Below are 23,016 nucleotides of genomic sequence, written 5' to 3'. Positions count from 1 at the left end.
AGCCCACACGGTTGGCTAAGAGAACGGCACTGTTTCCATGACATTTCTGTTTGCGAGCCTGTCAGGCAGGAATTACCACCTGACTTCTTCTCTTCCAACGCAGAATTAAAATGACATCTTGAGCGTCCGGCTGCACGGCCTGGCTTCATTAATGGATGCTGAAGTGCTCTACACTGGGCCTCCTCCACACGGCCAAACACTTCAGATGGGAGAGAGAGGAGTCGCGGAATTTTGTCCTATTTCTCAGCCGAGAAAAAGCATCTTACTCTGAAATGTTTTGGAGATATCCAGTGAGTGCGAGAGCGTTTTAAAAAAAGTTACCTTGCTATTTACTGAAGAGGCTGAACCATGGTTATTCTCAGAGAATAAAATTGAATTTAAATCTGTTGGCTTGAAATTGCTTTTTTTACCTTTTAAACAAGAGTTAAGAGTTGCCTTCCTGCAAAGTAGAGTATTAACCTCATTGGTTGGTGGCTGGCTGAGGCCCTTTGCCAAAAAGGACAGAGTGGTCTCTACTTCTTGAGGAGGCTGAGGTCCATCAACATCTGCGGGACAATGCTGAGGATGTTTTATGAGTCGGTGGTGTCCAGTGCCATTCTGTTCGCTGTGGTTTGCTGACACTAAGAGACTCAACAGACTCATCCGCAAAGCTGGTGATGTGGTGGGGGTGAAACTGGTTATGGAGAGAAGGATGCTCCTGAAACTAAGGAGCATCCTGGACAACATCACCCACCCCCTCCATCCGCTCCTGCTCCAATACAGAAGCACATGGACCGACAGACTCAGACTGCCCACCTCAAAAACTGAGCACCACATGAGGTCCTTTCTTCCTGCGGCAATAAAAAGAATCACGATGAAGGATTCTTCTTGAACTGCATTTTTCTTGCACATTGGTTTCTAAGCTCTTTAGTATAGCTTTGTTTTTGCACTTTATGATATTATTTCTTTTTAATTTATTGTGATATGTTGAGTACAGAGCATGTTACGAACATAATTTCCCTTGGGATTAATAAAGTTTTTCTGAATCTGAGATTTAAATCTTGAAGCAAGTCTTCCAGAACTGTCTTCCTGAACTAGCAGGAGTTCAAGTGACACAAGCATGTTAGGAATAAATAAATAAAATCAAGAAATATTTGATTTTTATTTCCATCTGGGATAAATCTTTGTCACATCAAATACATCACTCTATTATGTTGGGTTGATTTTACACCTTCACTGTGGTAGTGATGTCCAAAACTACAAAAATGAAAGTCTTTTGTTAACTTCATATTATTTATCGATATTTATTCATCTCATGTCAACCACCTCACCACAACAATAAATAAAATATATAGAGGTATTTATTTGTGTCGAAATGACGACATGTTTTTGTGTAGAAACAACAATAATCGAGCAACATCCGTATCCATTGTGTTCGGCGTTGACTCCTCCGTAGGTTCGGGGGTTGTCGCCCCCCAACCCACCGGGCTCCGGGACCTTCTCATTGGCTCTCCCGCGACTAACTCCATTTTGGAAAAACAGCTGTTCCGAGGAGACAAGCGTTCTCTCGCCACTTGACGTGGACTGTTCCCGGATCGGTCCTGCCGCGCCGCCGTCGTGCAGGCTTTATTTCCGCGCCTCCTCGCGAGGTTCCGGTCGCGTTTTGGGAAACTTGACCACGGTTCCATGGTGCTCGGTGTCCATTGTCACACGCGGAGAAGGGACGGAGAGCGTGTCAAGGTTAGTGGCGCTTCGCTCGGACTGTTCGACGTGGATGTGCTCGAATGTGCGTGATGGTGAAGCAGGGGCGAGTTTAGCCGCAGCGCCGAGGTCTGCTCGAGGACGAGCCATCCTCCATGGCGCGCTGCCTGGAATTCTGGCGTCGTCTTCTCCACGTTCCCTTCCCACACAATAGCGTCCTCCTCCTCCTCCGACGCCACGCTTCAGCCAACGGTCCTCGGCGATGCTGGTGTGGTCATGTCATGTCAGGACGGAAGAACGGCTCCAGTCCAGTCACGGAGCGGGTGTTGCTGGGCAGGAGCCTGACACACTGGCGTCTTCTCACCCAGGGTCAGCGTGTGCTCCCACATGAGGGATCCACGAGACCTTGGAGTCCTCGCCAAATGTTGTCCATGTTTGCTCTGCTGAAGGCGTGTGTTGTCACCGCCACCACCTGTGTGGTGTTGTTTTACCTGGACTGTAGTGATGTGCGGATCGGTCGTGAAATGTTGACACCTCCGATACTTTTATAAAATCGATTCTCAGACCAAAATATCGATACATAACGGTTTGGTTGAGAGTTTTGGTCGAGGTTCGCAGTGGTTAGGTTTGTGTGGAAAGGCTGGGGAAAGGGTTAGGAGTGGAGATAATCGAAACATCGTGAAATATTGATACCTACGATACTTCTATAAAATCGATTCTCAGACCAAAATATCGATACTTTCGGTATATAACAGTTTGGTTGAGAGTTTTGGTTGAGGTTCGCAGTGGTTAGGTTTGGGTGAGAAGGCCGGGGAAAGGGTTAGGAGTGGAGATAATCGAAACATTGTGAAATATTGACACCGCCGATACTTCTATAAAATCGATTCTCAGACCAAAATATCGATACATAACAGTTTGGTTGAGAGTTTTGGTTGAGGTTCGCAGTGGTTAGGTTTGGGTGAAAAGGCCGGGGAAAGGGTTAGTAGTGGAGATAATCGAAACATCGTGAAATATTGATACCTCCAATACTTCTATAAAATCGATTCTCAGACCAAAATATCGATACTTTCGATACGTAACAGTTTGGTTGAGGTTTGCAGTGGTTAGGTTTGGGTGAAAAGGCCGGGGAAAGGGTTAGGAGTGGAGATAATCGAAACATTGTGAAATGTTGACACCGCCGATACTTCTATAAAATAGATTCTCAGACCAAAATATCGATACTTCCGATACTTAACAGTTTGGTTGAGAGTTTTGGTTGAGGTTTGCAGTGGTTAGGTTTGCGTGAAAAGGCCGGGGAAAGGGTTAGGAGTGGAGATAATCGAAACATTGTGAAATATTGACACCGCCGATACTTCTATAAAATCAATTCTCAGACCAAAATATCGATACATAACAGTTTGGTTGAGAGTTTTGGTTGAGGTTCGCAGTGGTTAGGTTTGGGTGAAAAGGCCGGGGAAAGGGTTAGGAGTGGAGATAATTGAAACATCGTGAAATATTGATACCTACGATACTTCTATAAAATCGATTCTCAGACCAAAATATCGATACTTTCGGTACATAACAGTTTGGTTGAGAGTTTTGGTTGAGGTTTGCAGTGGTTAGGTTTGGGTGAAAAGGCCGGGGAAAGGGTTAGGAATGGAGATAATTGAAACATCGTGAAATATTGATACCTACGATACTTCTATAAAATCGATTCTCAGACCAAAATATCGATACTTTCGGTACATAACAGTTTGGTTGAGAGTTTTGGTTGAGGTTTGCAGTGGTTAGGTTTGGGTGAAAAGGCCGGGGAAAGGGTTAGGAATGGAGATAATCGAAACATCGTGAAATATTGATACCTACGATACTTCTATAAAATCGATTCTCAGACCAAAATATCGATACATAACAGTTTGGTTGAGAGTTTTGGTTGAGGTTCGCAGTGGTTAGGTTTGGGTGAAAAGGCCGGGGAAAGGGTTAGGAGTGGAGATAATCGAAACATCGTGAAATATTGATACCTACGATACTTCTATAAAATCGATTCTCAGACCAAAATATCGATACATAACAGTTTGGTTGAGAGTTTTGGTTGAGGTTCGCAGTGGTTAGGTTTGGGTGAAAAGGCCGGGGAAAGGGTTAGGAATGGAGATAATCGAAACATCGTGAAATATTGACACCGCCGATACTTCTATAAAATCAATTCTCAGACCAAAATATCGATACATAACAGTTTGCTTGAGAGTTTTGGTTGAGGTTCGCAGTGGTTAGGTTTGGGTGAAAAGGCCGGGGAAAGGGTTAGGAGTGGAGATAATCGAAACATTGTGAAATGTTGACACCTCCGATGCTTTTATAAAATCGATTCTCAGACCAAAATATCGATACTTTCGATACGTAACAGTTTGGTTGAGAGTTTTGGTTGAGGTTTGCAGTGGTTAGGTTTGCGTGAAAAGGCTGGGGAAAAGGTTAGGAGTGGAGATAATCGAAACATCGTGAAATATTGACACCTCCGATACTTTTATAAAATCAATTCTCAGGCCAAAATATTGATACTTTCGATACTTAAGAACACAATGAAGAGTAACTAAAATGTACTTTTTCGCTACCAAATATTGTATGATCATTTTAAATCAAACTTAAATTGTTAAAATAATAAATATATATAACGTGAATTAATAATTTATGTTAATTTAACAGTGCCATTAATGTGGCATTATTTGTTGAAATATTTTACTGGCAATTTCAGTTTGCGGTTGCCAGTATAATAATTGTTTGTACCCCCTTTTTGTGGCTCGAACCAAATAAGATGAAGTATTCAGTGCTGAGTCGTCCCATCATTTGTTTTTCAGTGAGATACCTGGGAATTAAGTAATAATAATAATTCATGAATAATGTTCACAGATAGTTAAAGAATAATTTACTTTAATGTTTTATTTTTTTCAGAGTAAATAAATAACAACTCATCCTTGTGTTCTTAAGGAAGCTTTGAATCGGTGTAGACACATACATATCGGTATCGGTATCGGTGTCGCCGATACCAGCCTGAATATTACTCGTGTAATAGTATCGGATCAGAAGGAAATCAGTGGAATGGAACAACACTACTGGGCTGGTCTGGACCGACCCGCCTGGGTGGACCTGCTGAAACCTGTTGACTGCTGCAAGTGGCAATAATGGATCAACAAAAACACTTTGAATTTGAAGGAAATGGAACATCGCCCAGTGACTGGTGCTGGACTAGTTATTTTAATATTTCACCCCCAAAACACAGACACTCTGGTCAGATAATTTTACACTCCTAAATGTTGAGTTTATATATAGTTTAGTGATATTTTTCCTCCTTGATTTGCAGTAAGATGTCTTTGTTTTACCAGGGCTTTAAAAGTGTTCATCTTTTTAGAGTCTTCTGCTGGCTCCTGTTTTGGTTCCAATAAGTCCTGACCACCGCAGGTCAGTCACAGTTTAACAAATTCCACAGTGAGCTCCTCTGACCTGGTCATTGAAGCTTCCAAGTTGCAATGGCACATTCAGTCCCTTCCTGTTCATGGTCCCAAATGTGGGGACATTTTTGCTTTGTGGGACCTTTCCTCAATTTGAGGATTAAAACTTCAAAATAACAGTTTGGTTGAGAGTTTTGGTTGAGGTTCGCAGTGGTTAGGGTTGGGTGAAAAGGCCGGGGGACGGGTTAGGAGTGGAGATAGTTGAAACAAGTCAGTGGTCTAGAAATATTTACTTTGCTATGGCTGTGATAATATGGCACCTTTAGTCTCATGCATGGATTTGCACTGCATTTTAATAAAACCAGGACACTATTTTCAGCAGGAAATTCAATGTATGTATGGACAACACTGCTCCCAGTGTCTCATGATATTGTTACACGTTTCCCACTTTGGAAATACAGCAATTTCCTTTCATTTGGAGCTTGTTTTCTTATCATAGTTCTGGTGCTCCTGGGTCTTTTTTTGGCCGCAGAGAAGAGAGAGAGTTGAGGAAATCTGATGTGAGCAAATGCAGCGTCATTGAGAATTGAGCTGGCTATGACACTCTTCAAATGGACAGTTTTGCGTGGTTCGGAGCTGGATGCTTTGAACAGAAATACCGGAATGGCGTTTTGTAACGTCCTCTACAATGGGGTTTAAAATAAATCCTGTTCCAGGAAGTGCTTGGTAAGATGGATTAAGACGGCCCTGATTCATTAAATGTATACGACTCGCCCTAGATAGGTCGTGGGTGTGTTTTGCTAGGGCTAATCCTATTGCTTCGCCCTGGACGTTTGGCATGTTGGATGCAGTTCTTGTGGACAGCCACTGTTGGAGCAAGCTGATCAGGTCCATGCCGAGGAGCTGCTTCCATTGACCCCCTGGTTCTACAGTGGCATAAAACTGGTCACACACTTGGATTAGATGGCAACCCTGTCTTCATATCACTGCAGTGTGTGCGGCCTCTTTGACATTACATATACATTTAAATGATATTATTGTGCTGAATGATATGTGCCCACGTTGTTATTCATAGCTGTGTTTATGTTTCACAGTACTGGAGGGTTTGGTCCTGATAAACCTTTGTGTTTTTGTATTCTCATCTGTGTGCGTGTGAACTGAGCGACCGCTGTACGGGTTGCCGACTAATTCTTGTAAACACACCTACTTGTGGGGACATTTTGCTTTGTGGGACCTTTCCTCAATATGGGGATTAAAACTTCAAAATAACAGTTTGGTTGAGAGTTTTGGTTGAGGTTCGCAGTGGTTAGGTTTGGGTGAAAAGGCTGGGGAAAGGGTTAGGAATGGAGATAGTTGCGATGGCTGTGATAAAGACCTGAAGTTGTTTATAGACGCCTCTTTTTCCTGTTTTATATGGCTGTCATTTCCATGACGTTCACTTGACGGATCATCGCGTTTGTGACTGCTGAATGACTCCGGCAACTCAGGGTTTTTTGGATGTTGTTCTTGTGGAGTCACAAAACCGTCACCTAATTCTCATAACCTTCTGTGCAGTTGGTGATGAAAAAGATAGTTGGATCGGAAGTTGACCCTTGTTTTGCAATGCACCCCTTTCCCCACAAGTGGAGACCTGAATCTTCAGTACGTCGGTAGACCCTTTAAATATCTCAAAAGTATCTCAGTTGGTTGTTCAACACAGATAAAAAGCTTTGCTCCCTTTATTCACGTTTCATATTACGATTTGGCTATTTTGCTTTCTTTCATTCACACCATTCCTTCAGTGTCGCCGAGTTGTTGATGCCTCTACTGTGGGATTGTTTTCCTCTGTCTCCTGAAGAACTTTGAAGAAATCAGCTGGATGGATTTTTGCGTAACCATGCCGACCGAGCAGCGGGAGAACGAGACAAATGTGGTGTATACATAACCTCCTCTGCAGAGGTAATGAAATTGTGCAGTGGGATCTGTCGGCCTTAGGAATGGTCTCTCTGCGCAGCAGCTCACCAAACATGGTGTGTTTCGCCTCGCAGAGTCGGGCAGGTCACACATGATGCGCACCCAGTCATGCTGGGAAAATCTCCTCTGGACTAGCCCGGACCGTGAGCACAACTTCAGCTCTGCTTTTATATTGTCGGTGCTCCGGAAAGGGATGCTTAAATCATGACAACAAAGCCACACACAGGCCTTTTGTGTCCTGTGTTTGAGGTGCTCCGCCGCTGTCTGGCCATCTCCTATTAGAACCATTATCTTCCTGCTGCAGCTTCTTGATCTGGATGATGCTTGTGTCTGCCAACCAAAACATAATTGTCCTGAGAACGTTCAGGCCCCTCCTCTTCCTGCAGCAGCACCAGTGAAAAAGCTGAGCGTGTCGCTGTGTTTTTATCCTTGCACTATACCAATAAACACCAGGATGTATTTTGCCTCTTCTTGCAGCGATTTTCATGCTTGTTGCAGTGTCGTGCGTGGCTTGACTCTTGAGCTGTTTGCGTGTGTAACCAATGTTAAGTAGTTGGTGCGGATGAAAAGTGTTTTGGCGTAGACTGCAGCTCCGTCTCAAGCTTTTGGATGAGAACTCAAATGATCTGGAAGATGATGCTTGATCTTCCGCCCTGAGACCCTCCCGTGCCCTGGTGACTATCAGGTTCAGAGCCGAGTCCACAACAGTGGCGAGGGATTTGGAAGCACTGGATCTTTCTCTGTGTGTGACCGTGGCTTCCATGCGGTTGCTCTGCTGTGACTTGTCTGTTCAGTTGAGTTTACACACTACACTGAGGTCTTCAAATCTCCCTGCTTCCCGATAAGGAAAAACGAGGGCAATCCACCTCTATTTCTTCTGCCAACAAAGCTGGTGGAACCTGCAACTGTCGACCGTTCCTGATGTTTTCTGACATGCCGAACGTCCAAGCATCTGTTGTTGCATCAGCAGTTTGCTCTGCTGTTTTTCCCGACAAGTCCACTGTGCAATTTCCTGCATGAAAACGCTTGAGGCTTTGGTCATAAAGATCCGAGCCATTAGCGCGCAAAGGACAATCTGGAGGAAGTGAAGAAGATTTGAACTGGAAAATGTTGTACTGCGCAGTGTTAGGAATCGATTCTGACCAGGAGTGGATTCAAAGGTGACATGATGGAAGCGCAAGTCCGAGTTTCTTATGATCAGAAACCAGTATTTTAGCTGACCGTGAGGATTATTTCGACGCCTATAAACAAGACAACGCCGTGTTGTTCCGTTCACTATAGTGCTACACAGAAGACGCCCTGCTGGACGCAGTGGACTGTCAAAGATGGACAGTAATAATGATGTCATAATTCTGTTGGAGTAGTGGCTAGTTCTCATACCTCCCTGTGTAGGGGGGAGAAATTGCCCGCTCAGCCTTATTTGAAATGACTCAGCCAAAGACACCTTTGTCTGCTGTTTTCAAGCCGGTGGGTGGTAAACGTCGGGCGTTTCAGTGGACTGCCGTGTGTCCGTTAACCAGGTTTCAGTCCATTTGACTGCCGCTTGCGAGTGTCCTTGACCAAGCATCGTCTTTAATCCCATTAGTTTTCCTCCTCCATAGTAACTGCAATATATCTGAGATGGCTTCTCTCAATTTATCACGACCCTCAAGGAGGCACTGACACCATCTAGAGACAGCGATGCCAGTTACGCGTTACCTGAACTTAAGTTACGTATCTAAGTCACCGTGGCGTTACTATTGTTGCCATTGTCGGGAAGTGAAATATTACCTACTGCGTCTTTGGGCATGACGTTGTGCGCGGGACACGCCAGTGACCTTTCCAACACGCGGCTCAGGTGTCAAGCTGGCGGCTACACGGCAGTAAATAACAGAAGTGTGAGACAAGAGATGCACGTTTCTAGCTGGAAATACAGCCACTACTTGGAGTTAGTGTCTGCTATAGATGATGGCATTAACCCTGTAGGGTCCAGCAACGCGCAGAAATCACCGGTAAAAGAGAGCGAAATAAAGTTGCAAATGTGTCGAAAGTGCAGACTCAAAAAAAACTATGTACCAGTTTTTTTAAATCCTTTTGAGAGGTCAAGTTAAACAACGCTTATGATATATATTTATATTTTATATATTTTTTAACTTTTGCTTTGCAGTTAAAAAAAAGTAAAATAATGTTAAAACAAAGGGTCATTCCCTACATTTTATTATATAAATGGCAATATGTCTTTTTGTTTTGTTTTTCATACTTGTTGCTTTTTGTTTGTGATTTTCGCTGCAATGGATTAGAGTGCGTCAAAGTAAAACATTTCCATTTTGTGCTAAAAAAATGACCCCAGACATGGAAAAACGCTGGACTCCCAAGAACTCCAACCTCAAAACTGACACAAAAGATGTTGTTTAGGCAATGAGAGCTGTCGTTGGCTGCCAAATGTAACTAAACAAGTAACTTAGTTACTTTTAAATTCAAGTAAAGTAACTAAGTTACTTTTTGAGGGAGTCATCAGTAGTCGGATTACTTTTTCAAAGTAACTGTGGCAACACTGTCTATAGATTTAAGAAGACTGGATGCGCTAGCGGTGACCCGTCGGCCCAGCGACTGTGAGCTGTTTGTGTTAGCTGCTGTCGTATCAGCTCGGAAATGGCTGCTCATTCTTCCTCACTGTGTGTTTGACTGGACATGAAGTGGGTCTCCTCTGAGTGAGCTGCTCCGGGGCACCACTCTTTCCTTGTGTTTGACGGGAAGCGTCGGCGTCTTCCTCCTATGCAGCAGGATCGTGATCAAACACAAGCGTGACATTTGGGTTTCCATGGCCACAGGTTATTGACCCCTCCGACCCTTAATACCCTGCTCACATGATGCAGCGTGGTGTGTTGGGAGGCTGCTGAGACTCTGGTCAGAGCCACTCTGGTGTTGTTGGGAAGGACCTGGGGAAGGTGGTCCAAAAGTCGTAAGGGCTTCCATCAGTCTGAATGTGTTTCCAGTGAATAAAGGTGAAATGAGCCGCTGCATTAGGGTTTAGTGAACTGCAGTGTTACGCCCGTGGTTTTAGGTCGGACCCATTTACGGAAATGACCTGCAGTGAACTGATGCGTAAAAGAGGCCCGCCATTTTTGCGGGGCCGGATCAATTTAATGAAGTGAGAATTTAAAAGCCCATTTGGAATCATTTGCGTTGGAGCGGCGGCTTATGTGAAGTGCTTCAATCATTTGAACCTCAAATGGGATGTGACGTGACAGGACGAGGACTTGGGCCTTCCCTGTTGGACGGCCAGTCGCTAGGCTTTGTTTTCGCCTGCTCCTCGGGGACGTGTGTGCAGCAGGTGGATGACACCGATTTCATTGTCATTGAAGAGGACAGTTCAGGTGTGCAGGAGAGACCTGAGACAAGGAAATCTCACACGTACGAAGCTGTTTATTGTCAATGGAATAAAAACGGAATGTGTATTTATATAAGTCACATTTAATTTTTAACAGTTTGCTCTCCAGACAACAGAGAATATTTGTAAGTGCAGGAGTTCCTGGTCCACTGATCCCACTGATGCACAAGACACGTGGCAGCTAGGATGAGAACAACAACAAACATGGAGGAATCCCTGAACAGAAGCAAACAAAAGCATCTGTTTGCTTTTGTTCAGGGAGGTTTTTCACTACACAATGAGCAGGGTTTCCACTACTCTGAATGGACTTGAAAATTGAAATTCTTACACAAATATTTTCAAGACTTTAAAAGAGCTTTAGTTTTAATAATAAAAACTTGAATATATTTATTGTCAAACTGATGCAAAATAACCAATATTTTGTTGTTTAAATGTATGTATGGGTCCAAAAATGTGGCTTCTTGTGGCAAATATTATGATACTATTAAACTTTTTTTTATTGAATCCCACCCTAGTATTTATGTTTGGATGTTGCCGCGAATTTTGGGTCAAGGCCTGCCTTTCATGATCGATGCGTTTTTGTCATTCACACTGAGATGCAATGGGTTCTGCACCCTTGTACCGTTTTGGCTGAAATGGTGGACTTACTCACAGGACTGCCAGTCTGGACCCATGATCATGTTAAGAATGGCAACCATGGTAGGTTTCAGCAGAGCTCTGTGATAGTAGCTGACGTCAAGTTATGAATCTCATGTCCGAGTTTGAGCCCCTGCACAGGTTCTCTGCCGTTCTCCTGGCGGTGGTGGGAGCACTGGGACTGTTTGTATGTTTGTGCAAGGTCACAGATACCCTGCTGAACACCACAGGCGCACCACCATGGGGCCCAACATGAGTTGGCACTGCTGAATAGTTCCATATTTACAGTGTCCTGGATTCTCAGCAGCGATTTGACCTTCCAGTTTGTCCACTCTCTGGACTGTGACTGATTTATTTCTCCAGCGACACCATCCGACCATTATCTTCCTGTGCAAACACGTCCTGGTTCATCGTGTGAGAGGGCTTCTGGAGGAACCTTTGGCCAAATCTGTGTGTGTCCAAAGGAAGGCGGCGACTTTAGCCTTTGTCCGGCATCTCAGATCTCGATTGTGAAACGGAGGTGGTCCCGCCAGGTGACATTATTGTTTGTTAATAGCTTAGCACTATCACTCTGTGGTATGTTACCACGGCAACCTCGATCTCAGGCTTAGTTACACAGAGGGCACCTGAGTGTAATAAACTCCGAATTCAGAGAGTGTTTGTACTGCACCTGTTGGAGTAGGTGAGTCCTGTGTTCCCCTGAGTCGCTTGTCCTGGCTGTGAAAGGAGCCAAAACGTAGCCCCGAGAGCAACACACTGAGACGCTATTCTGGCCTCACAATCCTGTTTGTTTTTTCTTCTGAATATTCCAGTCTGTCCTCACATCCTCCTCTTCCTCAGCAGCCTGTGTGAGCGTCGGTGTGCGACGGTGCTTTGCGCTTGTAAGGAGCCTGTGAGAAAAGATGGGGCATAAACAAGGCGGCCAAACAAACCACCTGCTTCCTGCTGAGCTCTCGTGTTCATAAATGTGTGGACAGAAATAGATAATGGCAGCAGAATGGAAATGGATAGACTGGGCTTTGAGAACAGCCATTACCCAAACCAAGGGAGGCAGGTGAGAGGGTGGTCACCACGATGCTTTCTGAGAGGCCTGTTGCTGCTTCATGAGAAATAGTGAGGGAAATGTTGAACAAAATAAACAAGAAATTAATTCAAATTAAAAAAAAAAACTACTCACTACTTCAAATAAAATTGTAATTCAAATAAAAACTACTTCAAACTACTGTTATCTGGCGGCCGAGGGGGGAAAAAGTGAGGCGACTCCAGGTGAGGTTTGGGGGTCTTCCGGGTTTTCCTGGGTTGTGTTTGCAAGCATGGTGTTGGAATGAAGTGCTCTTCATTGCAGAGAGGAAGTGGAGTGGAAGGATGAGTTTGGAACGGAGGCCTCCGTCGCCTGCCACTGGGACATGGCCAGAGCTTTTGTTATTGGAACTCAACACACGCACACACACACACTCATTGGTTTCATCGCTCAATAATCGAAAATGAATGCTGGTGCTTTACTTTCTGCTCAGCTCAGATACACAAACACACCCAGCCACCGAGCCAGACTCGGCAAACGTTGGCACTGTGTGGTGGACTGTGCAGCTGCTCCATGCGCCTGCAACCCAGCTCGCTAGCATCTTTTCAGTTGAGGGTTATGACGCTTTTATAATATTAAGTGTATTGTATTGTGTGTTTGGGTTTGTGGGGCGGGTTTCTGTGCAGCCCAAAATGTTTTGGTGCACCTAACCTAAAAGAATCTCTTAGAATATATACAAACAAACAGTCATTTAAAGATGGTTTATATCAAGTGAATGGGATTTAGTTGCTATGTTTTATGTGCGCTACTAATATAATTCAGCAGGAGTCATCAAAAACCAAAAAAAACCTCGCAGATACTGTTGTCATTTCGGTGCAATGTACTCTTGTCATGCAGGCGCCTGCAGGGGATAAATCTGATTGGTATTAGTGTATAAAACCACAAGGCAACAGCACGTCTCCTGTTACTTGTCATTGCTTGTTAGTTTTTACACTTGAGTGAAAGGATGCAGCGAATCCCTCTGAGGGAAGCTTGCTTTACAGTTCTGCTTTATCCATCTCTGTGTGCTTTGAGCTGAGTTTGTCTTGGTTATTGTGTGAATTATGGATCATACGCTACACCCGTAGTGGTCACGTGACTCTACTGCTTGCTCCCCTCGGCCTGTCTCGTATAACTGCTAAGACTACGCTTCATTCTGCTCACACAGCGCCCTCCTCTTTAAAGTATACTGGTGTTTTACACTCATAAAATTGATGTCAACCCCTTAGAGCCTTTTGTTTTTCTCTCTCAGGCCTCTTTGTACACGTGTTGTGTCATGAGCGACACTTACTGCTGTAACAGTTACTCCCTGCTTGTACAGTCAACTGTATTGTATCATTTTTCGTTCTGGGTCGAGGTCAGCGTGAGACATCATTTTCCCAGCAGAGAGGCAGTTTTGGGCTGGTTGGCATTCAGAGCCCTGCAGGAAGAACAACACCCCAAACGTTCCTGCACAGAACTGGTGGCTGAAAACCGCTCTCCGACTGTTGCCAGAGCCACTTAGGATGGGATTGATCCACCTCTGCAGTGAATCTATAGCTGCAAGTGGCGACGAAAACTCAGTTTGGAAGGGTTTTAGTGAATTGCTGCTTAGACTGTTTGATCACATCACCAGGGGAAATCTCGACGCCGCTCTGGAGGAGGGAGAGTTTGTTTATTTATTGATGAGTGGAAGGCTGGAGAGCAGCAGCAGCAGCAGCCCTCCTCGTCCTGGACGGGACGTACGGCTCCCTCGTGTTGGACGGAGCCTCAGAAGCAACTGCTGACATCATGTGAACAGACAGCGCCCGGACCGCGTTTGACAGTGAAGCTGAAAACCGCCAGACGGTGGACAAACAGCTGAGACACACAATTGCTCCGGAGCTCTCAACGTGGGGCGCAGTGCTCCGTGCCAAATGAATTTGGACGGGTTTGTCTGAGGCAGTTGGACTCGACCGGTGGACTTTTCACGGCCCATAAGCCAATTTGAATGATTCCGGTAAAAGTTCAGCGCTGTCGCATGGCAAGACACGGTTATTGGTTTGCAGCGCAGATGCATTGCACGAAAGCATGTGCTGAAAGTTGACATGGTCACATTGGAACATTGACAAACCTCTCGCCCCAAACACTTGACTGCATGAGGTAGGACCCGGTAAAATCCTATTATTTTTTTCCTGAATTCCATTTTATTTTTTCCCAAATTCCGTTTTTTTCTGTTTTAATTCTGGGAATTCGGTTTTTTTTTTTTTTTTTTTTGTTTTTTTTTGGCGGGGAATCCTGCTTTTTCCTTCTAATTTTCATTGTTATACCGAAAAAGACTGAAATTTACAGAGGTCTCAATAGAACATCCACAACAAAGTATTGGTGTTCAACTCTTGTTGTCAACACTAGTTTACACTAGTGAAGAAAAGCAAAATAACACGCGTTATGATCCTGCACTAGCATTGTTTTTTACAATTATATATTGAGGTGTGTGTGCATTTTTATCATGTTTTATTATTATTTATAATAAAAATAAACTGCAACGTATGAGAACACTAAGCCACATTAACTTACCTGTGACAATGTTCAAGACGCTACGGTCTCTTGCATCAGGCGTCTCATCCACAACAACGTTGTATCTTTTGCCAGGGATCTTTTGTGGCACAGATGGCATATGTTGCTGAAATACTTGTGGGAGGTGACGCTGGTGAAGAGAGCTCACGTTTTCAGGTAGAGCCCTTGCATCTTTTCTCGTGGAATGTCAGCCTCCGCACAAACATCCACAAAATCCTCAAGAAATTCTTTTCTTGCGTCCGATGAATAGAAAGAAGTGGCATGTCTGCTGGGACGTTTTCTTCCTTGTTTGTTACGTGAGTTTTTTGTGGTCATCGCACGTATTTTTTCGTGTCCGATTGACAAAATAAATGTTCACCACTGACACAGAAATCTTCGGGGTATTGTTCGGCTCTGTATCGAGGCGTTTCTTATGTTCCATTTAACATTGGTGCCTGAGTGAACACAAACCTGTCTGTGTACGTGGTTGAGCCAATGGAAAACTGCTGTTGCTACGAGAGGCCGATCACTCATTCATGCAGAAGATGTCGCAACCTAGCACCGGAGAATTTAGCAGGCTAATAATGGAGGTCTAAATCAGTAAAAGAAGAGGAGCGTTGTGTGTGTTGCTGCCGATGATGTGTGCACCGATCCGGCTTGAAAGGCTCCTGTGGGACGGACGTGTGGGGACAGCTCTATAATGCTGACTCACTCTCCCAAAACACACGTCTGCTGTTGTTGCCTCCAGTGAGATGAGCAGAGTTGGAACATCACTTTTTATTGTTTGGAATGTTGTTTTAGACAATGTTGTGTGTAGATGAACACTCAACATGCCCGTGAGGACGTGCGGCAGTCGCAGGACCTGTGAACTGAAAGTAAAAATCTACCGTAATTTCTGGACTATAAGGCGCACTGGAATATTCGCGGCACCCACTACATTTAAGAAGGAGTATAGATCTTGTTCGTACATAAGCCGCACCGGTCGATACGCCGCAGGTGCGGTGGTGCTGTCTGCACTGTGGACAGGTCAGTGGTGCACCGGCTTAAAAACGCTTTTCAAAACTAGTTTGGAGAACATGGTCCGGCATTGACAGTGAGGAAACAAGCTGCGTAATACGGAGCGCCTGGAGTGATCCATGCTGCGCTCACAACAGACAAGGTGGCGCTCTCCAGCCGGGATCAAGTCCGCGGCCAAAACCCGACTCGCTTGTGCTCACGTCGGACTTTTGAGCCGAACGCAATTTGTCTTTTATCACATTAAAGCCCTCAAAATGCCGAAAGTTCCGACACCCCTGCTGGTCTCAGCGGCTGCTTCTCGATTCCAGACCTCCAGGAGATCCACTCTGTTGACGGAGCTGTGGACACGCACGCGAAAACAGCGCATTTTGAGCGCTTTCAGGGTCAAAATGTGTGGATTTCAGCCTGTAAAAATCCATCTATTAGCCGCAGTGTTGTATAATTCGCAGAGCTCAGACCGCGAGAAAAAAAAAAAGGTATAGTCTGTTCTGCACCATGCTGGTGGAGCTTTAAAGATCTTATGGGATTGCGAGTCTGGTTAGAAGGTGCCACACAGGCTCAGGGCAAGTCTGGGCCAGTGCGGGAAGAGAGTGCAGAGTTGGAGGGACCAAAGCAAGTGTGAAAGATCCACGTGTTACAATGCAAAAGATTGGTGTGAAGAGAAACTCGGAGAGTGTGGAAATCAAGTTCAGTGACTTGAAAGACTCTAACTGTATCTTCAACAGCAGCCACTTGTGATCAAATAAGTCTCTTCTTATTATCAGTATTATTTGTATTGTTTGCTCTTTATAGAGACACAAAGCTGTTGATATGGTTCCGGCACCATCAATCTCTGACAAAGGTTGTGTGAAGAGTCAAGCGGCTCGATGATCGCGTCTTTCCCGATGTGATCTGGTGCTTCACCTCTCAGTGGTCACTCCTAAATGCAGTGTGGCTGGATGAATATCACTGGTTTGCTATCGGCGCTCGTGGAAACAGGGAAAGGCTTGTGCTTCAGGAAATGCCAGCTGCTGTGGAACTGGTGACATTTACAATACACGCGCCCCTGGTACCTTCAGGGACCAAGCATTTGCCCTTCACTGTGAATTTCCCCAACACAGTCCCGCCTCCGTCTGTCTGGCTCGTGACCTCTGAGGAAGCAGCCGGCCCTGACTTCACTGTTGCCGCTGCCCACAGGAGGATTCAATCGAATGAGATCCTTCTGGATGCTTGTTGATGATCTTCAGTCTGCTTAAACATTATGACCAGAGGAGCCAGTGACGACTACGACATGTATGAAGCCTGTGTTGGAACATCCAACCATTAAGATGGTTGACCCTGAATTTCTGTCGTTCAGTGAAGATGTTTTGACCTTCAAAACCAAATATTCTCTTCTATATAGAGTCTACTGATGATTGAAACTGAACTGAATAAACAGGGGACTTGAGTTTGAATCTCCGGGTGTTGACTGAGCCGAGCCAGCTCTTGTTGGCTGGAACATGAGCTGGGCTACGGTGAGTCCGGATCTGTGAGGGAAAGTTGGTTCCGTCAGAATGGCCCCAGACTTGTTTGTGCTCGACCCTTGTGTTGGATGACTCGGCTCTGTTTGGCCGGAGCCTCTTCCTTCCTCCTTTCTTTCTGGTTCCCAGCCGCAGTTTTCCTCGCTGGTGACCAGAATTCAGTGACCCACTTTCATGTGGGACAGGAAGCAGCAGGACCGGAGTGAATGGTTTGGAGAGAACTCTCGGCTTCACCCCTTCTCCTTCGCTCCGGCTCTATTCTTGGATCTGAACCACCATGACGACCAGACGGCGCACCTTCCCTCGAGGCTTTGCTCCGCAGCCTTGTTCGCGGTGTCGTTCCGAGAGCCAATTAACACCTGCTGCTGGTGTTATTACTTTCTGTGCCGAAATAGAAATACCTATTAACACCTTTTATTTTTTCAATAGTGAGCTCTTCAGGTGGCGAGGAGAAATGGCCAGGGCCATGTCGTCCGGCTCTCCGCTTCACCTGAGGTTTAAATGTTCTGCGACAACAGTGGAAACAGCTCCGAGAGAAACTTGGCTGCGACTTGCTTGTTTCATTGACATGGATCTGAATGGCGCGGAAGAAAGATTGTTGCTTTGGTACCTGGGTGAAACAAATGCTCCTTTTCAATTGAGAAATATCGTATTTTTTATTTGGGCAACTGCTGCTGTTATGTCATGGATTGGACTCCTCCATTCCATGGCCGCTCCTGAACCAAAACTGTGAATCCTTCAGTAGATTGATGTGTGAAGCCTTTTCACAAACAGTTTTTCTATTGTTTTGCAGAGTATAAGTTGTTGTGATACTGGTTTGTAAGTACTCAAGTATCACTTGTCTCCTTCTCTGTGAATAGCAGTTACTACTACGAGCTTCATGAAACAGTGCCCTCTTTTTCAGAGCTCAGCAGAGTGAAGTTTCATTGACATGGTGGTTCAAACCCAGAGATTTTCAAGCAGAGCGCCATCTAGTGGTCTCCAAAGATGCGGACACCGTTTCTTGAAGCCTCATCCACCCATCTGTACCACACGTCTTCGGCCACTCAGCACTCTTTTTTTAGATTTCGATTCAGACTAAGGTTGAGGAAACGTTATTTTGTGAGAAATGTCTGGGCCAGTTTTGGCCCCTGGGCCTTGCATTTGAACCCATTTGACTGCTGCGACTGATGTTAGTGCAGTTCTAACAGTGACCACTAGAGGTTCCCATTGAAAAAGCTTCTCTCCTCCAGGTGTGATGAGACGGCTGGTCATGGACAGATGATGGACGTGGAGACGTCGTATTCTGACTTCATCAACTGTGATCGCACCGGCCGCAGGAACGCAGTGCCCGACATCGCGGGGCAGGACAAGGCTGCGGCCAGCACCAGTGAACTCACCAAAGACTTGGCCGGGATGGATTTGAAAGCCGCAGGTCAGTGAGACACAGTGGAAGAAAATGCACCGTTTCTTTGGCAGGTGTGGTTGAGACGGCCAACAAACACACGGAGCTGTCTTTCATGTCCAAAACAGTGAAGACGTCATCTCCTCCTGTGGTGTGGGGTGGGAATGTTGCAGCTGCAGATGACCATTGTCCCTCTGTTTTTAAGCTAGAGATCGCCATCCTCACAACATCCTCTGTTGTCCGCTTCCTCTGCCCTCATAATCCGTCTAACCTCATGAATCCATGAGGTGAAGTGGTGGGAAATGTAGTATGAGTGAGATTTGCTGGAAAACACCACAGGAAGTTGCCCTTCCGTCCGCAACAATTGTGTGAAACTGAGTGTTTGACCTGTGCGGTCCTGCAGAGGGAGAGCCGGGGGAGTCTCCGGCCGCGGCGGGCGAGGGCTCCGCCAGTCCAGATGCCCAGGGAGGAGGGGGCCCGTCCTAAAGGGAGCTGTGACAAGACGACAGAGGGCCGTGGGAAGGAGGAGACAGCGGAGAAATAACTTGTCCGGAGTGGAGTGGAGGACAGCACCAGTCACTGCCGGCTCACCTGGAGCCTCGCTCGCTGAAGATAGAGAGTTTTTAAATGTTCAGATTGTAACCCGGGCAACACCAGTGGGAGGAGAACTGACTGGCTCCCCCTCTGCTCGGTTAGTCGTTTCATTTCTCCTCTACACACACACACACGCACGCTCACACACAAGAGCTCTGGGACTCTTCAGATGGATAAAAACAAAAGAATCATTTCTAACACTCGGAAGCATTTTTAATATGAAGCTGTGTCGCGGCGGCGTCTTCACCGTTTTCCTCTCCGTGTGTGTGTTTGTGTGTTTGTGAGCCTCAGTTTCATCGTCCTACCTGTTCCGTTTTTTTAGTATCATGGTCGCCATTCAACTGTCCTGCGCAGTCTTCATATTTATTGCTCAATGTTCAGTGATAACTTTGTGATAGCGATTTCTCTTTGTGTAAAAAAATAAAATACATATGAACCTATTGAATTCATGGCGTCCTGGGTGTCGTCACTGTGGTTTGTCTCTCGCCAAAAGCAGGTTCCGAAGGCGGTTTCTGGAGCCTGAGCCATCGCCACAGCTGTTATTTGTCTCATGATTAATGAGTGTTGATAATCCTCTTAGAGCCATGACACTTTAACCGAATAGGATTTGTCTTCCGGACAATTGGAAAAATCAGTTTTGGTGAGATGGTTGTTCAGCTCCAGCTTGTGGGAGCGGATCCTCTCAGCAGCTCCGCCTTCTTCCTCACCACACTTCTTCTCCAGACTGTCCACGTTGCCGTCTAGCCAACCAAGCTCTGCTCCTCCTTTTCTTCTTTGTCTTTTCTTCTGGTCCAGAGATCAGCCACAGCAGCGCACACCCACACGTGCTCCAGCATGACTCACGCAGCTGCTCCAGCTCCTCAAACATCGGAGTGTAACAGTCTCCTCCTTTTCTGAAACCCGTAGTGTAGCAACCTCTTCATGCTTTGGTTGGTGGCGACACGTATCTGAAACAAACCTGCGAGCTGACTGACCCCGAGTTTACATTCCTACACAGCACAGGCAGATGATGCTCCATTGAAAAAGTGTCAAAATGAGTGTTAAAATACATTGTTTATTTGCTTGTTGAGTAGGTGGAAGTGCTTGTTTTAGTTTAAATATGCACATCAGAGGTGAACTGACTTCAAGTCAGACATTAAATATGTCACGCGATGAAGCCGGCCGGGGAATTGAAGTGCGTCCCTGAGAAGGAGAGTAAACACAAATCTGATGTGGAGAGAGGCAGCACCATGCAAAGGCAAGTCGTGCTGATCTTTGGTCAGCCTGGTAAAATTGCATTTGTCTTTGAGCGGTCAGCGCAGGCTAAAACGCAGTGCTGCGTCTCATCCCGTACGCGTCGTAGAGTTGCTCCAACAGCTGCGTCTTCTCACCGTCCGGCAGGAAGCTGGACTTGGCTGCGTTGATGTTCTGGAAGTTTTAAAACTATTTTAACACTGCAGCTCTTAACAGTAGTTGACATTATTTATATTATATATAGATATATATATGCATGTTTTTTCCTGTAGTTGACTGATCGCTAAAGTTGTGTGTGACTCGTGGACTATCAAAATAACCGCCCTCAAGTCAGGTGGGGAAGAGGTTGATCTCACCAGCCTCTTGAACTCATCCAGGGTGAAGCCCATCTTCTCCTGAGCCACTCTGTAGTCCTGATTCAGAGTGCAGTCGAAGATGAGGGGGTCATCTGAGTTCAGAGAGAAGTTGGCCTGGTCCTCCCGAAACCTGTGCAGAAGGACATGTCAGGCACTGGCCTGCCACCTGGTGGTCAGCTTCCGAGTCTCAGACGGATGACAGGAGTGGCCTGTCCTGACTCAGATGGCCCAGCGCCGGAGAACAAAGCACAGAGCCAGGACACGTGCGTGCTTCTGGAACTGCAACAGGTTTTTCTCTGGCACTAAACCTAAACGCCCGAAGTCACATTCCGAATATGTATGAATAGACCTGAGGAGGATTAGCCAAATGCTTCCTTTGTCAAGAATTGGGACAGACGTCATCACATTTGATCCGTGGTGTCACCTGATGGCAGGATGTTGGGTGAAGTCTGGGTGGCAGGCGCCGGTCAGCCGACTGGAGATGGGACACACCTGCGGCAGACAAACACACCCGTCTCTTTCCTCCACACGTCTGGAAAAGTGACTGCTCTACTGTTCGCTCGGGATGTGGACCTACCTCGAAGTGCATTTCTCGATGAAGCAGTTGTCGGTAAAGCTCCGGATCCTCCACAGTTCTGTATCCGTGACCCACTCGCTCGGCTTTCAGAACCTCAACTGCCTGAGACATCACACCATGTGACTCAGCGAAGCTGAATGTCTTCTTTGAGGTGAGGAATGTAGTTGTGGAGCTCACCTCTCTGACCACAGAGGGCGCCCCCACCTCACCAGCGTGGACTGTCCTGTGGATGCCCCGACGCACTGCTTCCTGTCAACACATATTTGTTCATGATCAACTCCTGAACGGCTTCTTTTGTGACAACTCGGGTGAAGGGCCACAGAGTTCTGGCCCATGCAACTTCTTAATGGTCTTGGTTTATCATCTCACTTGAAGAATTCCTTGAAGTACTCAAGAATATTTGAGCAAATTCCACTGTATTTAAAGGGATATGACTGAAACACAGAGGCTAAAGAATTGAACTTCTCACTTGGAAGTTCCTCTTGTTGGAGTGACAGTTACGTCTGACTCAGCACTGACCTCGGTGCTAAACTGAGCTGCGGCAGCAGAAATCCTCTGATGTCAGGAAGTCAACTGGCCGACACACAGTGGTTAAAAGAGGATCAGTGCTTCAACCTGTAGCCATGTGGCCGGGAGATAAGACTCAGGGCTCCACTTCCTGTTAATAATTGAATCATGTCCTCAGCATTCTTCTGACCTTCAGCACTGATCAGATAATGGCGTGTCTTAATGGAAGATTATTGGCATTTTGTCACGTTGCTGGACGACCGAAACGCCTGTTGACAAACAAGCTCAGACAGGCATCACTCGTGTCCCTCTCCTTCTGAGGATTTTCATTGTGACGGCCTCCGAAAACTCAGGACAACTTGTTGGAGATGGATCACTTGTTTCTCTCAATAAACATTTCAAAACTTTTACATAGTTTGTAACAAACAGATCAACACTGTCAAAGTAAAAGCTTCTGGATTGTCCGCGAAATGAAAAATAGTTTCTCAAACCCATGTTTCCCCAAAGTTGCAGTGTATTACCAGACTGTATCATCACTGCTGAAATATATAAATATTGATATCATTATGTCTTCTTCGTCTCTTATGAGACCAACATGTCAGGGAGTAAACGCAACACTGCCCCCCCCACGGTTTCCACTGGTACTTCTCCGTGTCTGTACGCATAAATACGGAGGAAATGAACGCAGAGCACGGACAGAAGGATCCATTCGTATCCGGATCTGTACGTAACGCTGAGCCGTTGAACACGCCGCGAATCATTATAGCGCCTCTGAGGTTGCAGACGCTGGATTAACTCCATCATTGTGATCAAGTTATTATTTATACGGTTCTCACCTCGAATGCGCGCCGATGTCCTGGATAAGCATCACAGTCGCGTGACTCGTCTCCCGCCAGGTCGATGCCCACCACTCCTTCATGCCGATATCTGTCACACAACTCCACCACGTGGTTGGACCAGTCTGTGAGGACGACAGCTGAGCTTCATATCTATCCTGCATGATCCCACATGCACAAAAGGAAGCAGGCTGAACTGGAATGGGCGTATCGTGTGACAGATACATCATATGTTAATATGCTTTGTTTTAATCCTAACAAAGAAATGCTTTGTCCCGCCAACAAAAGCCCATCTGACATTGAATATTAAAAATGAGAGGCAAAGGATAAAATGACTTGATAAAATGAAAACTGTGTGTGTGCCGTTGCCTGAGGTGTTACATA

The 23,016-nt window shown here is 45.8% G+C and overlaps 2 protein-coding genes across 2 annotated transcripts in view; one reads left to right on the top strand and one right to left on the bottom strand.

The window, feature by feature from the left end:
- The first annotated feature begins 1,502 nt into the window (after positions 1-1,502).
- Positions 1,503-19,580, top strand: pkig (protein kinase (cAMP-dependent, catalytic) inhibitor gamma). Its single transcript, XM_053848837.1, has 3 exons — positions 1,503-1,719; positions 18,378-18,559; positions 18,933-19,580. Exons 2-3 carry the CDS (start codon positions 18,406-18,408, stop codon positions 19,013-19,015), a joined length of 237 nt encoding a protein of 78 aa, XP_053704812.1. The 5' UTR covers positions 1,503-1,719; positions 18,378-18,405; the 3' UTR covers positions 19,016-19,580.
- Positions 19,581-19,990: 410 nt separating this feature from the next.
- Positions 19,991-23,016, bottom strand: part of ada (adenosine deaminase) — a 9,776-nt gene continuing 6,750 nt past the window's right edge. The window contains exons 6-11 of the mRNA XM_053848835.1: positions 22,633-22,757; positions 21,467-21,538; positions 21,290-21,391; positions 21,137-21,204; positions 20,713-20,842; positions 19,991-20,530 (exon numbers count right to left, since the gene is read on the bottom strand). Coding sequence (XP_053704810.1) covers positions 20,426-20,530; positions 20,713-20,842; positions 21,137-21,204; positions 21,290-21,391; positions 21,467-21,538; positions 22,633-22,757 — 602 coding nt within the window. The 3' untranslated portion in view covers positions 19,991-20,425. The remainder of the gene's footprint in view (positions 20,531-20,712; positions 20,843-21,136; positions 21,205-21,289; positions 21,392-21,466; positions 21,539-22,632; positions 22,758-23,016) is intronic.

The sequence above is a fragment of the Synchiropus splendidus genome, chromosome 18 (assembly GCF_027744825.2).
Source record: "Synchiropus splendidus isolate RoL2022-P1 chromosome 18, RoL_Sspl_1.0, whole genome shotgun sequence".
NCBI classification, from domain to species: Eukaryota; Metazoa; Chordata; class Actinopteri; order Syngnathiformes; family Callionymidae; genus Synchiropus; species Synchiropus splendidus.
The sequence above is the reverse complement of the archived record's forward strand: the minus strand, read 5'-3'. Positions and strand labels throughout refer to the sequence as shown.